The sequence below is a fragment of the Palaemon carinicauda genome, chromosome 15 (genome assembly GCF_036898095.1).
Source record: "Palaemon carinicauda isolate YSFRI2023 chromosome 15, ASM3689809v2, whole genome shotgun sequence".
In the NCBI taxonomy this organism is placed as follows: domain Eukaryota; kingdom Metazoa; phylum Arthropoda; class Malacostraca; order Decapoda; family Palaemonidae; genus Palaemon; species Palaemon carinicauda.
In genome coordinates this window covers 133,556,566-133,574,555 of record NC_090739.1, presented here as the reverse complement: position 1 = coordinate 133,574,555, position 17,990 = coordinate 133,556,566, and the positions used below count along the sequence as shown (strand labels likewise).

General features: G+C 42.5%; 1 protein-coding gene across 1 annotated transcript in view; it reads right to left on the bottom strand.

The window, feature by feature from the left end:
- Window positions 1-17,990, bottom strand: part of TfIIEalpha (transcription factor IIEalpha) — a 51,589-nt gene that overhangs the window by 21,909 nt on the left and 11,690 nt on the right. Inside the window, exons 3-4 of the mRNA XM_068388693.1 lie at window positions 17,807-17,973; window positions 10,625-10,753 (exon numbers count right to left, since the gene is read on the bottom strand). Coding sequence (XP_068244794.1) covers window positions 10,625-10,753; window positions 17,807-17,973 — 296 coding nt within the window. The remainder of the gene's footprint in view (window positions 1-10,624; window positions 10,754-17,806; window positions 17,974-17,990) is intronic.

Below are 17,990 nucleotides of genomic sequence, written 5' to 3'. Positions count from 1 at the left end.
GTTTGACATTATGGACTCTCCAAAAATACCTGCAGTCAAACATGTGAAAAGCTGGTAGTTTGGATCCTAATACCACTCCAATCGCTGAAATAAACGCTCTAAAACAACCTTGTATTTCATATGTGGATGGCCTGACATATCGCATGATTCCCTTAGAGCAAAATCTATTTGATAAAGTTTTGGCTAAAGAAATTGGTTGCATCAAATTTTGGAGGGCAGTGCACATTGTTTGATTGCAAACTCAGCCACTAGGTAAATGTAAGCGCTAGTTTAGTAGCTGACCTGCAAAAACAAGTCCCTTGAAAAACAAATGTCTCAATTCATCTTTCTGAACAGGAAGATGAGGATGAAGAAAGCACAGAGGTAGAGCCTGACTGTGATGAGGTATCTCCTTTTCAGGCTTTATAGAAACTTATTGTTAAAAAGTATCCGAATGAGTTGCCCTAGGTTAGTTCTGATGCTGCTTATTCTAAATATTCTAAGAAGAGGGATACATCCATGACAGTTTACATACCTCAATTGTCCCATGTTTTGGATAGTCGATAAAATGTCTCAAATGCAAACAAAGGTTGGTAATTCAAGTTCTCGTTTAGAGCTTCAAGTTTTCCTTAACACAAAAATGATATTTTCATTATAAAATAAATTTTTGAATATACTTACCTGGTGAATATATAAATAGCTGACGTCTCCGACGGTCGACAGATTCCAAAAACTCGCGAGCGATCGCCATGAAGGCTGCCGGGTGTGCCCACCAGCGCCGACTATCGGCCAGATACCGCATATACTTCTCAACCAAACCAGTTCTTCTCAGTCCGTAGGGTCTCTATCGGGGAGGAAGGGAGGGCCTTTATTATTATATATTCACCGGGTAAGTATATTCAAAAATTTATTTTATAATGAAAATATCATTTTTATATATTAAACTTAGCCGGTGAATATATAAATAGCTGATTCACACCCATGGTGGTGGGTAGAGACCAGTATTAAAACAATAAAGGCGTATATGCTAAAGTTTTTTTGACAAATATTCAAAAAACAAACTTAAGTATAGGTACCTGGTAAGGAAGCTGACTCTGATGATTACTCTGCCTCATTAGTCCGCTATCCTCACGAAGCCCAGCGATCCTCTTAGGATGCTTAAAGACTCCCAGGAGCTGCTATATCCAGGGTGAACACCCTTATAACAGGACCTCATCAATACCCTTAATCTGGGCGCTCTCAAGAAACAATATTTTGACCACCCGCCAAATAAAAAAGATTGCGAAAGACTTCTTAGTCTCCCGTACAACCCAAAACAAGATTAAAAATTTCAAGAGTAGATTAAAAGGATATTGGGATTAAGGGAATGTAGTGGTAGAGCCTTCACCCACTACTGCACTCGCTGCTACGAATGGTCCCAGTGTGTAACAGTCCTCATAAAGAGTCTGGACATCTTTCAAGTAATATGAAGCGAATACCGACTTGCTTCTCCAAAAGGTCGCGTCCATAATACTGTACTTTTAATGGATCTATTTTGCTTGAACGCTACTGAAGTTGCTATCGCTCTAACTTCATGAGCCTTGACTTTAAGTAAATTACGATCCTTCTCACTTAAATGAGTGTGCGCCTCCCGAATCAAAAGTCTAATAAAATAAGACAAGGCATTCTTAGACATGGGCAGAGAGGGCTTTTTAACGGAGCACCATAAAGCCTCTGAACAACCTCGTAGCGGTTTAGTTCTGGATAAATAAAATTTAAGAGCTCTAACGGGGCACAGCACTCTTTCAACTTCATTCCCCACAATCTCAGAAAGACTGGGGATTTCAAATGATTTAGGCCAAGGACGAGACGGAAGTTCATTCTTGACCAAAAAACCAAGTTGAAGAGAACATACTGCTTTATTAGCGGAGAAGCCGATGTTCTTGCTAAAAGCATGTATCTCAGTAACCCTTTTAGCCGAAGCTAAGCTCACCAAAAAAAAGTGTCTTGAGGGTAAGATCCTTCAGGGAGGCTGAATTTAATGGTTCAAACCTGTCTGACATAAGGAACTGTAGGACCACGTCCAAGTTCCAAGCAGGAGTCGAAATATGACGCTCCTTGGAAGTCTCGAAAGACTTAAGCAGGTCTTGGAGATCTTTGTTATTAGAAAGATCCAAACCCCTATGCCTGAAAACAGAAGCTAACATGCTTCTGTAGCCTTTAATGGTGGATGCAGAAAGGGAGCGACCGTTTCTCAGATAAAGCAGAAAATCCGCAATCTGCGCTACAGAGGCACTGGAAGAGGAAATAGAGGAGGACTTGCACCAATCTCTAAATACCTCCCATTTCGACTGATAGATCCTGATGGTAGAGGATCTTCTAGCCCTCGCGATCGCTCTAGCTGCCTCCTTCGAAAACCCTCGAGCTCTAGAGAGTCTTTCGATAGTCTGAAGGCAGTTAGACGAAGCGCGGGGAGGCTTTGATGAAATCTCTTTATGTGAGGCTGTCGCAAGAGATCCATCCACAACGGCAGACTTCTTGGAACGTCTACCAGCCATAGAAGTACCTCTGTGAACCACTCTCTCGCGGGCTAGAGGGGAGCAACCAACGTCAACCTGGTCCCTTCGTGAGAGGCGAACTTCTGCAGCACCTTGTTTAGGATCTTGAAAGGTGGAAAGGCATAAACGTCCAGGTGAGACCAGTCCAGCAGGAAAGCGTCTATGTGGGCTGCCTCTGGATCTGGAACTGGAGAGCAGTAAGTCGAGAGCCTCTTTGTTAGTTAAGTCGCAAAAAGATCTATGGGGGGTCGACCCCATGTCATCCATAGCTTCTCGCACACAGTCTTGTGCAACGTCCACTCCATGGAGATGACTTGTCCTCTTCTGCTGAGGCAATCCGCTAAGACATTCATTTCTCCTTGCACAAATCTCGTCAAAAGAGAGATGTTACTTGCCTTAAATGGAGTTCCTTCTGATCCGTGGACCAAAGACCCGAGCATTCCAGACTGTCCAGTAGAGCTCCCTAACCCAAATCCGATGCATCTGAATACAACACATGGTTTGGGTTCTTGATCGCAAGAGAAAGACCTTCTCGAAGTCTGATGTTACTGTCCCACCAAGTCAGACATGTCTAGACTGAGTTGGAGATTGGGAAAGAGATACTCTCTAAGCCCTTCTCCTTGTTCCAATGGTTTAGGTGAAATTGGAGAGGGCAAAGGTTGAGTCTCCCCAGAGAGATAAACTACTCCAGCGATGAAAGAGTTCCCATGAGGCTCGTTCAAACTCTTACAGAGCAACTGTTTTTCTCTTGCAAGTGACGGACTTTTAACAGAGCTTGTTCCATTCTTGTGGGAGACGAAAAGGCCCGAAAAATTCGACACTGTATCTCCATCCCCAAATAAAGAATAGTCTGGGATGGAGTACTGTAAGTTACGACTTCTCTACGTTCACTACGAGACCTAGCTCCTTGGTTAGGTCTAATGTCCATTAGAGGCTCTCCAGACAGCGATTTAATGACGACGCCCTGATTAGCCAGTCGTCAAAATAAAGGGAGGCTCTGAATCCTCAAAAAATTTAGAAAGCTTGCTACATTTTGCAAGAGCCTTGTAAAAACAAGAGGAGCAGGAATGAGGCCGAAGCACAGTACTCGAAATTGGTACACTACTTTCTCGTCCACAAACCTCAGATGTTGTTGAAAGTTTGGATGAATCGGGATGTGGAAGTATGCATCCTGAAGGTCGAGAGAGACCATCCAGTCGCCTTCCCTTACTGCTGCCAAGACAGATTTGGTAGTCTTCATCGTGAACTTTGTCTTGACAATGAACACATTGAGCGCACTTACATCTTAAGTACTCCTGCAGTGAACGTGGCTGCCAGCTCATTGGAGCCATCCCTGATAGCCTTGTTCATGCATGACATAATTGTACAGCAATACATTGACAGCTGGAGAGACCTTCTTACTTAAGGCTCCCAGGGACCAATCCAACAAATAAATACTTCAAACGCTCGAAAAAACTCCTAACAGGAGATGGTCTAGCTCTGAAGCAGACCATAAAATCTTGGAGCGTCTCATGGCTAGACGACGAGGAGAGTCCACTAGGCTTAAGAAGTCTCCCTGGGCAGAGGCAGGTACTCCCCAACCGAGAACTTCTCCTGTGTCACACCAGACGCTCGAGCGAGAAGCTAATTAAGAAGGAGGAAAAGCAAAAGCAGTCTTTCTTAAACTTCTCCTGGATTCCAACCAGTCTCCCAGTAAGAGCATGGCTCTCTTGGAAGAACAAGAGAGAACTGACTTCGTAAATGTAGGAGTCGAAGAAAGTCATGCCAAGAGTAAACTCAGACGGCGGAGCAGCCGTTACAAAACGAGTAGGACAAAATTTCCCTAAAGAAATTCATAATTATAAAACAAGGGATTGTTGGACCACCCTAGGTTACTCCTCTTCTGAATGACTCCCCAAAGGTACATTAGTTGAAAGGGGGTCATCAACTTCTTCAGAAGGCACATCATCTGATAAATCTAAAGTCTTGCGAGAAGGAGATTTATATCCAGAATGACGTGAAGGAAAAGCCTGACAGGCTACATCAACTTGTATATGAACAGAAGTTAAAGTTGGAGGGTCGATGTCACGTTGTGACTGCAGAGAATGTTATTCTACTACACGTCGTGACAGAAGTGACTGACGTTCAAACGTCCCGTAGTAACAGCGGTGACTGCTGTTCGATGCTATATCGTGACTACGGTGACTGACCCTCGACGTCACGTCATGTCTACGGTGTCTACCGCTCAACGTCACGTCGTGTCTGCGGTGTCTGCAGCTCAACGTCACGCTGTGACTGCGGTGGCTGACGTTCAAAGCGATCAAAGTTACATCGAGATTTATGCTCCGCATCTCGTTTAACAGCAAAGCTGTCACTAGGGATAACGTCAGAGTGACGTAACAAAGCTCGTTTAGAAGGTTGAAGACCTGAATCATGTATCCCAGAACCGTGACGTACAAAAAGCAAAGGATCCTTTCGCACAGGAACAGGATCGTAAGCTTCTATTAAAGAAGAAAGCTTTAACAGCATATCTTGCAAAACACTTAACTTCGGATCAACCTGTGACTGCGGTGGCTGACGTTCAAACGTCACGTAGTAACAGCGGTGACTGCTGATCGATGCTATATCGTGACTACGGTGACTGACACTCGACGTCACGTCGTGTCTACGGTGTCTACCGCTCAACGTCACGCCGAGTCTGTGGCAGAAACGTCTGTACATGAACGTCATCACTATGAACGGGACTCTCATGATGACTACAGCTAGGACGTTGAACCTGTTCTGAAGGAACTAATAAACGTTTCAACTGTCTCGAAACCTTACGCCCAGGTTTTTAAAGAGACGAATCATCGGAAGACGAGGAGAAACTTCGTCTCTCCTGTCTTATGGCAAGGACGTGCTTGACGAGCAACGTCTGATACCTTTGAGGGAACGTCTGTTCGTTGGTTTACACCTCTCACTCCCTTAGGTCCTACGACATTCCTTCTCCCTGGTGCAGGGGAGCCTGAAAGAGGTCTCGGACTAAGCAAGCGACAAGCACGAACAAACGAACCCTCCGCAACACTGAACTTTCTTCACTGATATCGCATTTTTTAATAATTTCACATTAGACATGAATAAAGCTGATTTCTACCTGAAGCACGCAATTCTCCCTTAAATCAAAAGGTTAGAATTGCGAAATATGTCGTATAATGTAAGTACTAGTACAAAATGAAACACACATGCAAAAATTAATAAACATATACATATATATCGAATAAAACGGAAATATATAAAGTTAAAAGGATCAGTGACTGGGGAGGAGACTAAAACTAGTTCACTAGGACTACATTTTCAATCTCTCACCATACAGTGCCTTGGGATGAGAATAAAAACTAAAACGTTTTATCCTCTCTCCCCGTACAGAGACTTGGGACGAGAGTAAAAATCTGAATCGAGAACAACGTTACTCGCTCCCAAACTCCTTGTACAGAGACTTGGGACGAGAATAAAGATCGGATCGTTCTCTCTTTCTCTCTCTCTCTCTCTCTCTCTCTTGTCACTCACAAGAGAATGGCTCACTCACTCTTCGTCAATAACAGGTTATTTGACTAAAGGAAAAAACTAAAAGGACTAAGAAATTGAAAATTAACATGTTCCTTTAAATTAGTATCTAAAAAACTTCAGTTTGTAAGAAGAATGAACAAAACGTCAAAATCGATTTACTCTTTCTGCAAAGTGAAACCATCATTCTCTCTTTCTCTATCGTAACGATAGAGCGCAAACTGCGTAGCATAAATAAACCAAACGTTAGTTCATCTTTGAAAAACAGCACGAAGACTATTCAAAGAATAAATTTCTTAAAATATTTTCTAAAAATATTCATCTCATCAATCTAAACAAAAATAAAAGTTGAATGGGCTCAACGTTGTTTAACTTCGTTTTCCAAGTCAGGACCGCCTACAAAAAAAAGGCAAAGGCCGCTTATAAACAAAAACATAAAATTTATCTCGGTGTTTAGTATAAATGGAAAGATAATCGAAGAGGCCTAATAAAGGCGGGTGAGATATAAAATATATAGAGGTAAATCTATAAATATCAACAATAATTTATAAAGTGATAAAATAATTACTAAAAGCCTTTAACACACTTCCGTACACTGAGGGAAGGGTCGGCCATCTTTTCTCTATGGAAAAACCAGAGCGAGATTAAAAAAGCAAGGGCAAAAAACTTTTCCTCTCCTTTCAAAAGCATTTCTTTTGAAGATAGTATTGAATAATCCAACACGGCGAAAGCAATAAAACCAAAACCAAGTACTTCACCAATCGGTAGAAAACTCGAGGTCAAGCGCGAGCGGAACCAGTGTTGTCTGTAACACCGACAGAGAAGAACTGGTTTGGTTGAGAAGTATATGCGGTATCTGGCCGATAGTCGGCGCTGGTGGGCACACCCGGCAGCCTTCATGGCGATCGCTCGCGAGTGTTTGGAATCTGTCGACCGTCGGAGACGTCAGCTATTTATATATTCACCGGCTAAGTTTAATATTTAAAAATTCTGACTGATCCTAATCTTGTTATATGTTATAGACTTCAAGACTAACAGTTTGCTTATTGTTTGCCACAAAACTACAAACCTTAGAGGCAGAGTTCCTTATTTATTTCGTGGGATTAGAATTCCAAATCATCCCTTGTGCTAAAATGCAATGTCATTTCTTGTTAAAAGTTTGGTCTTGGATGTTCACAAAAAATTGAATCTAAGTGTAATGAAAGCCTTGAAGGTTATGTATCATGATATTAGAAGTGCTGCTACATCCTTAAATTTTTGCAGAAATTTTTCTTTGGAAAGGGTTTGGTGGCAGTTCAGTAGTGTACAAAGTTGGTATTTGCTAAACATTATCTTAAAGAATCCTGGTTTATTTATCAAGATTACTGGGCTTCAGGTCCTATAGTGGCTGCTGGTGCTGTTGTCTAATATTTTTGAGTTTAGTTATAGTCTTTCCTTCATCAAATCACCATTGAACCCCTTTATTGAGTTTGGTTGATTAAAATTTTGATGCTGAACATCATAAGATGTTTCCTCCAAATCTGAATGAGATATTCAAAGGCATGTGGATTCCATGAACGATTTCACAAATGTTCAATGTGTGCACCGCTTGAGACACGGCAAAAGGATCCGGGAGGAACTGGACTACCGACTTGACGTGTGCCGTGTCTCAAGCAGTGCGCATATTGGACATTTGTTAAATTGTTCATGGAATCCACATGCCTGTGAATATCTCATTCAGATTTGGAGGAAGGATTCTTATGATGTTCAGCATTAAGCCTGTTTAGTTTCATTTGCCTTGATCATGTAGTTTCTGTGATATTTACATCTCAAATTATTTAAAAAATTTTGAAACACCCTGTAGAATGCTTATTTCTTAGGATTCTATATGTACGTATCAACTTAATGTACAGTATGTCTGCATAGTCTAGACATTGTTAGGCTATGAGTTTAGGAAAGAACTAAATTCACACTGGTCTTATTTGCACTCCCCTTGTTGCCCTTTCTGTCGATAATCAAGTTATAGTATTATTATTATTATTATTATGACTAGCCAATTTACAACCCTGGTTGGAAAAGCAGAATGCTACAAACCCAAGGGCTCCAACAGGGAAAGTAGCTCAGTGAGGAAAGGGAATAGTAAATAAAAAAAAATATAAAACATTTCAAAATCAATGAATGAAGAGTTGAAGTAACCCTTGAAGAATACCAACACTAAAATTCTGCCTATACTGTATACCTATCACCACCTTTTCTTTAGACCTTATACAATACAGTACTACTTTTTTCTACGTCTTTCTGGTACCCTCAGCCTCTGTAATACCTAATTGAGTACTTACAATACTAAATACTCTAGATTAAAAAACAATTGGTATAACTTATTTATTTTTCTTACATAAAACTTATGTATTTACATTGTCGTAAAGATCAAACATTTCTCTTATAATCACTTTTCAAGACCTTACCTCCGACAGTTCTATATTGTACTACTATACTGTCAGCGGGGAATTTGGACCTCTATACCTGTCATATTATCTTGCATAATTTATTCCTATTACATTACTACTGTTAGGAGTGATTTCCAATTCTATACAATTTTCCCACATGTTTTACTCAATGCTCCAAGACTAGTTTCCCTAAAATTTTTCATTTCCTTGAAGGCTTTCTAAACCTCTTCTTATGGGAAATTTTGTTTGGTCCCTGTCATATAAATGCCCTCTAGTACACAATAATTTGTAACATTTAGTAAATTCTCAATACAGTAAAGTAATATATCTCCTTTATTCGACTGCTTCTTCTCTTTTTCAATTTATACTCTCTAAAATTGTATTTCATATACCTAACCCTTAATGCATATTTATTTATGTCAACCAATTACGTTTGATTTTCAACTGCTACTTGAATTGATTTCTTTCTATAATTTCTACCATTTAAAGCAAACTTGTTGCACTTGATATGCTTTAAGTGCTGCAATTTGTGAGAGATGGAAAGCTGTGGAGGACGAGCATAATTTAAAGAAAACATACGCTAATACCAACAGGGAACTACAGAAGAAAAAAATGGTACTGAAATAGGATTAGATGTCTTTTCATCCTTCACAGAATACTTGGCCCATTTTGTAGCAACCTTTGTACTGCTGTACAATTCCAGTTAAAACACACAGAAAGCAAAAGAAAAATAAAATGGAATTTTCTCATGAGGCAAAGCCAAATAATCTCTACCTCATATCAATAGCAAACTGAAAGCTTTGGTTATCAATCAATAGCAAAAAGCTTTGGTTATCAATCAATAGCAAAAAGCTTTGGTTATCAATCAATAGCAAAAAGCTTTGGTTATCAATCAATAGCAAACTGAAAGCTTTGGTTATCAATCAATAGCAAACTGAAAGCTTTGGTTATCAAAGGCATGTCATAATTTGAAGCATTTTATCAAAAACACAAACACATATATACAACAAATGCAGCCGTTTCTAGTTAGCTGCAGGACAAAGGCTTCAGACATATCAATTCCTGTCTGGGGTTTAGGTAGTTTTCATCACCACGTTAGCCTAGCCAGTACGGATTGATGATGGTAGGAGATTTTCATCTGATCGCTTACAGCAAGCCAACCTGCAGTAAGTGCAAGTGGTGGTGTAGCCAGTGAATTTTGCCCTCTGGAAGCATTGTAAATGTTTCAGATGATACGCAGTAATTACTAGTGGTGGTATAGCCATATTGGTGGCCCTGACTAGTAAAGTTTTGCTGATCATGGTGATACTCAAATCCTTTCACCACATTAAGGTATCCCCACTCAAAAAGGGAAATATAGTATATATACACAGTACAGAATAGTATGGTATATTCGGCAAAGTATACAATACTGTAGTAACCATGAAATAAATACGTAGCATCAGTCAAACAATTACTGTATGAAAATCATTCTAATTACAGTAACATAGAACTTGAGATATAAATTCTGATGGATAAATTTAGAAAAAGCATCCTCACAACAACAGACAAATCATAAACAGATCTGAAGCTGAACAGAAGATTAGTACAGTAATGTGGTAACATTACCGAAAACTACTCCCAACTTCTAACCAGCAGGAGAATTTTTTTCCAAAACATAAAACCTGTAAAGTCTTAAGCTAAACCTTGTTTGATCTCCTTCTATACACATGATGTATACGTTTCTGAAAGAGAAAATTGCCAGAGAAAAAGATTTCATCTGATACCACAGGTGTGCGTTGCCATGAAAACTGGGCATCCAAACAATGATGTATTGTATGTACTATACAAGAGTAAATAAGTAATAAATAAACTGTACCTAAAGTCTAAGATGCAAAAAAAAATTAATCAATTTGCACTCACACTCAAAAGCAATTATTCCTCTAACCATTCAGTATTCTACTTTCTGGTTCTGACCTAAACCAAGATAAATATAATCCATTTCAGAATGCAACAAGCAGGTCTTTATATATTGCATTGTAATATACTCGTTAAGTCTAATCCAGAAATTAAAACTTCAGCTACACTTTTTTATAAACAAGTTTAATTGTTCATACATTTAATTTCTTTATAAAACAGATCTTTTAATGTTTCTCAAGACAGTAAAACAAACTTTCTTACCTCTAAATCGGTATAGGAACGCTGACAATACTGACAGATGAAAGAGGCACGACTAGTCTGATCACGCTCTTCCATTTCCAATTTTTTTCTGATGTGATCCAGCTTGTATTTGATTACATTCACAAAACTCTAGAAAGAGGAAAACCATAATGATTAATCATTCCTACCTTCACAAAACACTAAGGTAAATAATGGGAGGATGAACATTAAAAAGGTAGATGGCACTAGTGACACTACAAAATCATAAGTCAAGACCGTTGCAATTACATGGGAAGACTACAAGATAAATTTGGTATCCATCAAGGACCAGTATTAAATACTTTGTTGTTCATCGCAGAAATTAAGGATTCCTCTACAAATAAGGACAGAGAAGTTAATCAATATGTTATTTTGATAATAAAATAAATTTTTGAATATACTTACCCGGTGATTATATAGCTGCAACTCTGTTGCCCGACAGACAACTCTACGGTAAAAACTCGCCAGCGATCGCTACACAGGTTGCGGGTGTGCCCAACAGCGCCATCTGTCGTCCAGATACCCAGTACTCAATGTAAACAAAGACTCAATTTTCTCCTCGTCCCACTGCGTCTCTATTGGGGAGGAAGGGAGGGTCCTTTAATTTATAATCACCGGGTAAGTATATTAAAAATTTATTTTATTATCAAAATAACATTTTTCAATATTTAACTTAGCCGGTGATTATATAGCTGATTCACACCCAGGGGGGTGGGTAGAGACCAGCAATATATGTTTACACTTTTATGAGCTAAGAGTTTTTATTTTATTTTAGAAGTTATCAAAATAACAAAAACAAAATAAATAGGTACCTGGTAAGGAAGTCGACTTGAACAATTACTCTGCCTTTTAAGTACATCTTCCTTACGGAGCCTCGCGATCCTCTTAGGATGCTGATCGACCCCTAGGATCTGAAGTATCAAGGGTTGCAACCCATACAACAGGACCTCATCAAAACCCCTAATCTAGGCACTCTCAAGAAATGACTTTGACCACCCGCCAAATCAACCAGGATGCGAAAGGCTTCTTAGCCTTCCGGACAACCCACAAAACAACAATAAAAACATTTCAAGAGAAAGATTAAAAGGGTATGGAATTAGGGAATTGTAGTGGTTGAGCCCTCACCCACTACTGCACTCACTGCTACGAATGGTCCCAGTGTGTAGCAGTCCTCGTAAAGAGACTGGATATCCTTTAGATAAAAAGACGCAAACACTGACTTGCTTCTCCAATAGGTTGCGTCCATTATACTTCGCAGAGATCTATTTTGCTTAAAGGCCACGGAAGTTGCGACAGCTCTAACTTCGTGTGTCCTTACCTTCAGCAATGCTTGGTCTTCCTCACTCAGATGGGAATGAGCTTCTCGTATTAACAGTCTGATAAAATAGGATAAAGCATTCTTTGACATAGGCAAAGATGGTTTCTTAACTGAACACCATAAAGCTTCAGATAGGCCTCGTAAAGGTTTAGTTCGTTTTAAATAGAACTTAAGAGCTCTCACAGGGCATAAGACTCTTTCTAGTTCATTGCCTACCATATTCGATAAGCTGGGAATATCGAACGATTTCGGCCAAGGTCGAGAAGGTAGCTCATTTTTGGCTAGAAAACCAAGTTGTAGTGAACATGTAGCTTTTTCAGACGAAAATCCGATGTTCTTGCTGAAGGCATGAATCTCACTGACTCTTTTAGCTGTGGCTAAGCATACCAGGAAAAGTGTCTTTAAGGTGAGATCTTTCATGGAGGCTGATTGTAGCGGCTCAAACCTGTCTGACATGAGGAATCTTAGTACCACGTCTAAATTCCAACCAGGTGTAACCAAACGACGCTCCTTCGTGGTCTCAAAAGACTTAAGGAGGTCCTGTAGATCTTTATTGTTGGAAAGATCTAAGCCTCTATGCCGGAAGACCGATGCCAACATGCTTCTGTAGCCCTTGATAGTGGGAGCTGAAAGTGATCGTTCTTTTCTCAGGTATAAGAGAAAGTCAGCTATTTGAGCTACAGAGGTACTGGTCGAGGATACAGATACTGACTTGCACCAGTTTCGGAAGACTTCCCACTTCGATTGGTAGACTCTAAGGGTGGATGTTCTCCTTGCTCTAGCAATCGCACTGGCTGCCTCCTTCGAAAAGCCTCTAGCTCTCGAGAGTCTTTCGATAGTCTGAAGGCAGTCAGACGAAGAGCGTGGAGGCTTTGGTGTACCTTCTTTACGTGTGGCTGACGTAGAATGTCCACCCTTAGAGGAAGACTTCTGGGAACGTCTACTAGCCATCGAAGTACCTCGGTGAACCATTCTCTCACGGGCCAGAGGGGAGCAACTAGCGTCAACCTTGTCCCTTCGTGAGAGGCGAACTTCTGCAGTACCTTGTTGACAATCTTGAACGGTGGGAATGCGTATAGATCTAGATGCGACCAATCTAGGAGAAAGGCATCTATATGTATTGCTGCTGGGTCCGGGATTGGTGAGCAATATATTGGGAGCCTCTTGGTCATCGAGGTTGCAAAGAGATCTATGGTTGGTTGGCCCCAAGTGGCCCAAAGACTCTTGCATACATCCTTGTGGAGGGTCCATTCTGTTGGAATTACTTGCCCCTTCCGACTGAGACAATCTGCCATGACATTCAAGTTGCCTTGGATGAACCTCGTTACTAGTGATATGTTTTGACCTTTTGACCAGATGAGCAGGTCCCTTGCGATCTCGTACAACGTCAGTGAGTGGGTCCCTCCTTGCTTGGAGATGTACGCCAAGGCAGTGGTGTTGTCCGAGTTCACTTCCACCACTTTGCCTTGAAGGAGAGACCTGAAGCTTTTCAAGGCCAGATGTACTGCCAGTAGCTCCTTGCAGTTGATATGCATTATCCTTTGACTCGAGTTCCATAGTCCCGAACATTCCCGACCGTCTAATGTCGCGCCCCAGCCTACGTCCGATGCGTCCGAGAAGAGAACGTGGTTGGGAGTCTGAACAGCCAGGGGAAGACCCTCTCTTAGGCTGATACTGTCCTTCCACCAAGTCAGGCAAGACTTCATCTTCTCGGAAATGGGGATCGAGACCGCTTCTAGCGTCTTGTCCTTTTTCCAGTGAAATGCTAGGTGGTACTGAAGAGGACGGAGGTGTAGTCTTCCTAATGACACAAACTGTTCCAGGGATGATAGCGTCCCTATCAGACTCATCCACTTCCTGACTGAACATCGTTCCTTCTTCAGCATGTTCTGGATGCATAACTGGGCTTGGCTTGTTCTGGGGGCCGACGGAAAAGCCCGAAAAGCTAGACTGTGAATCTCCATCCCTAAATACACAATAGTTTGGGATGGGACCAGTTGTGACTTTTCCATATTGACAAGGAGACCCAATTCCTTGGTCAGATCTAGAGTCCACTTTAGATCCTTCAGACAGCGACGACTGGAAGAAGCTCTGAGAAGCCAGTCGTCCAAATAGAGGGAGGCTCGGATGTCCGCTAAATGAAGGAATTTGGCTACATTCCTCATCAGCCTCGTAAACACAAGAGGAGCTGTGCTTAGGCCAAAGCACAGGGCTTGAAACTGGTAGACCACCTTTTCGAAAACGAATCTCAGAAAAGGTTGGGAGTCCGGGTGGATGGGGACGTGGAAGTAGGCGTCCCTTAGGTCTAAAGAGACCATCCAGTCTTCCCTTCTGACCGCTGCTAAGACTGACTTTGTGGTCTCCATGGAGAACGTCTGCTTTGTGACAAAGACATTCAGAGCACTGACGTCTAGCACCGGCCTCCACCCTCCTGTCTTCTTTGACACCAAGAAGAGTCGGTTGTAGAATCCCGGAGATTGAAGGTCCGAGACTCTGACCACCGCTCCCTTCTCTAGTAAAAGAGACACCTCCCGTTTCAAGGCTTGTCTCTTGTCTTCCTCTCTGTACCTGGGAGAGAGATCGATGGGAGACGTTGCTAGAGGGGGTTTCCGTACAAACGGGATCTTGTACCCCTCTCTGAGCAACTTCACAGATTGTGCATCTGCGCCTCTCTTTTCCCAGGTCTGCCAGAAGTTCTTGAGTCTGGCTCCCACTGCTGTCTGAAGAAGCTGGCAGTCAGACTCTGCCCTTAAAGGACTTGGTTCCTTTCTTCTTTCCTCGTTTCCCTTCGGCACGAGCACCTCCTCTGCTGGAGGCTCTGCCACGAAAGGGCGGAATAAAACGGGACGCTGGAGTGTCCATCCTTGGTCTAGCTGACAAGGTAGGCAAAGGGGAAGCTTTGCAAGCGGAGGACGCAACAAGATCGTGAGTGTCCTTCTGTATCAATGAAGCGGCTATTTCCTTAATCAGGTCTTCTGGAAAAAGGCACTTGGAAAGAGGAGCAAAAAGAAGCTCGGATCTCTGGCACGGTGTAACTCCAGCTGAAAGGAATGAGCATAGGTTTTCACGCTTTTTAAGGACTCCGGACACAAATGATGCAGCAAGCTCATTAGACCCATCACGTACGGCCTTGTCCATGCAGGACATAATGAGCAAGGAAGTCTCTTTCTCTGTCGGAGAGATCTTTCTGCTTAGGGCTCCTAGACACCAGTCTAAGAAGTTAAAAACTTCGAAGGCCCTAAAGATACCTTTCAAAAGGTGGTCCAGGTCCAAAGATGACCAACATATCTTTGAGCGTCTCATGGCAAGGCGGCGGGGAGAGTCTACGAGGCTTGAGAAGTCGCCCTGGGCAGAGGCAGGAACTCCCAAGCCGAGAACTTCTCCCGTGGCATACCAGACGCTCGATCTAGAAGAGAGTCTAGCAGGGGGAAACGTAAAGGCTGTCTTCCCTAAACTCTTCTTGGAATGCAACCATTCTCCTATCACCCGCAAAGCTCTCTTGGACGAGTCTAGTAAAGGCAGGAGTGGTAGACGGCATGCCTAACACAAACTCTGACGGAGGAGAACGAGGAGCCACAGAAACAAACTGGTCCGGAAACATCTCTTTGAAAATGGCCAAAACTTTCCTAAAGTCCAAAGAGGGTTGAGTAGACTTAGGCTCGTCCAATTCAGATTGTGGTTCATCTATGTGTGCAGCAACATCATCATCATAAAGTCCCTCATCCGATAACTGATGAAGAAACGGCAACGGAGTGGGTAACGGCTGGTTCGCTGAGTCCGGTCGCACGGGTGCATGCGTGACTGAGCCGGACGCAACGTCATGGAACTGCTGCCCAGTCTGTGAGCTGGCAACAACCATGGCAGCGCGGGGACGCACAGCGTCTACTCCAGCCTGTCTGGACTGATGTGGGTGCGCAGTGGAAAGCACACTGGGTTGCGGAGGTTGACGCACCGCGTCAAAACAAAGCAACTCTGACGGTTGTTGAACCTCCCAAACGTCAACGGAGACCTCCGTGCGTCGCTTAACGTCAACATGCGGCTGGCAGATCACACTGGAACTCTCTCAACTGGTGTGCGTGAGAAGGTTACCTCAGCGTCCACAGGACGCACAACCGATCGTGAGGAAGGTTGTAGGTTAGGTACTGCAGTAGCTGGTGCGGCAGCAACCTTCTCCGCACGAAAGTCCTGCATAAGAGACGTCAGTTTTGACTGCATGTCTTGCAGTAGAGACCACTTAGGGTCTACGGGAGCAGGTGCAGCGACAGACGGTGTTACTGTCTGAAGCGGTACCGTTTTGCCTCTCTTAGGCGGTGAGCAGTCATCGGATGACGGCAGCGAGTCCGAACTGACCCAGTGGCTACAACCGGGCCGTTGGACTTGCGCTGAAGGGACCTTGGTCCAGGGTTTCTTGCGAAAAACACCTTCCGAAGACGAGGTATAAATGGGCTCTCTCGTCTTAGTTAGGTAGGAGCGATCTTGGGTAGATACGCCCGATACCACGGAGGGAACGTCTGTTCGCTGATTAAAGCCTCTCGAACCCATTTGTCGTACGACATTGCTTCTCCCCTGGACTTGGGAGCTTGCAAGAGGTCCCGGACTAGGAGGACGACAGGCACGAACAGACGAACCCTCAAGCGCAACACTATCCACAACACTATCACTCGGCACTTTAGCACTTCCCACTGTACTTTTGCACTTAAGCTCCTTCACATCCGCCATGAGCTGATTACGGTCACTAGCAAGGGACTCAACTCTCTCACCCAGAGCCTGGATGGCACGCATCATATCAGCCATCGAAGGTTCCTGAGTGCCAGGAGGGGGGTTAGGAGCAACCACTACAGGGGAAGGAATAGGTTGTGGGGCATGAGGAGAGGATATATCAACAGAACGAGAAGAACTTCTCCTAACTCTATCTCTCTCTAGCCTACGTGTATACTTTTGGAATTCGATAAAATCGAATTCCGAAAGCCCAACGCACTCCTCACACCGATCTTCCAATTGACAGGTTTTATCCCGACAATTGGAACAAACAGTGTGAGGGTCGATAGAAGCCTTCGGAAGACGCCTTGAACAGTCCCTAGCATTGCACTTCCTAAATTTTGGGACTTGTGAAGGGTCAGCCATTTTGAATTGGTCAAAGGGAAATTCAAAAAACTATCAAAAAGTCATCAACAAAGAATCCGTTATCAAAAAGAGTTCAAGGATTTGTGTGAAGAGAAACCCTGCACAGCGAAAGCTCAAAACTAGAATAAAGTACTTCACCAATTAGTTGTGAAAAAACTCCAGTTTAGCAACAGCGAGTAAGTACGTCTTGTCGATAGCTCGACAGAGAGAAAATTGAGTCTTTGTTTACATTGAGTACTGGGTATCTGGACGACAGATGGCGCTGTTGGGCACACCCGCAACCTGTGTAGCGATCGCTGGCGAGTTTTTACCGTAGAGTTGTCTGTCGGGCAACAGAGTTGCAGCTATATAATCACCGGCTAAGTTAAATATTGAAAAAGAAGATTTTTTATGCTGAAGATGTAAGGTCTGAAAATTGTCTAAAATAAGAAAGAGTGGAATGCAGAAGAATAGGAACGAGTGTGCATGTGAGGAAAACCAAGCTTAAGGTATATGGAAAGAAAGCGACACAAAATCAGGTCAAGCATCCGTGTGAGTACTCAACGACTCCGAGATGCATAAAGTACTGTTAAACAATAGTACTGAATACTAGTCTGTACTAAAAATTTCAGGTTCAAGTTTTATCCACTTATTTTTCCTCTTTAAAAAGATTCCTTAATTAAATGTATACAGTATTTAAGAAACTTACCTTACCCATACAATTTTTCTTTTCAAGTTCTTACCTTATAATTTATGAAATAGTACTGTTCCTTTTGTGTCTTTCCCTCTTCCTGAGTGACCATTTTATGTCTACTTTGGATAAACTTGTCTGCCCGCAATGTGTTTATACGCTGCCGAAGCATTTTCCGGTCGAATTTCAAAAGGTCGCACAAATCATCTTCACTCATACCTGAATGTAATGGGATA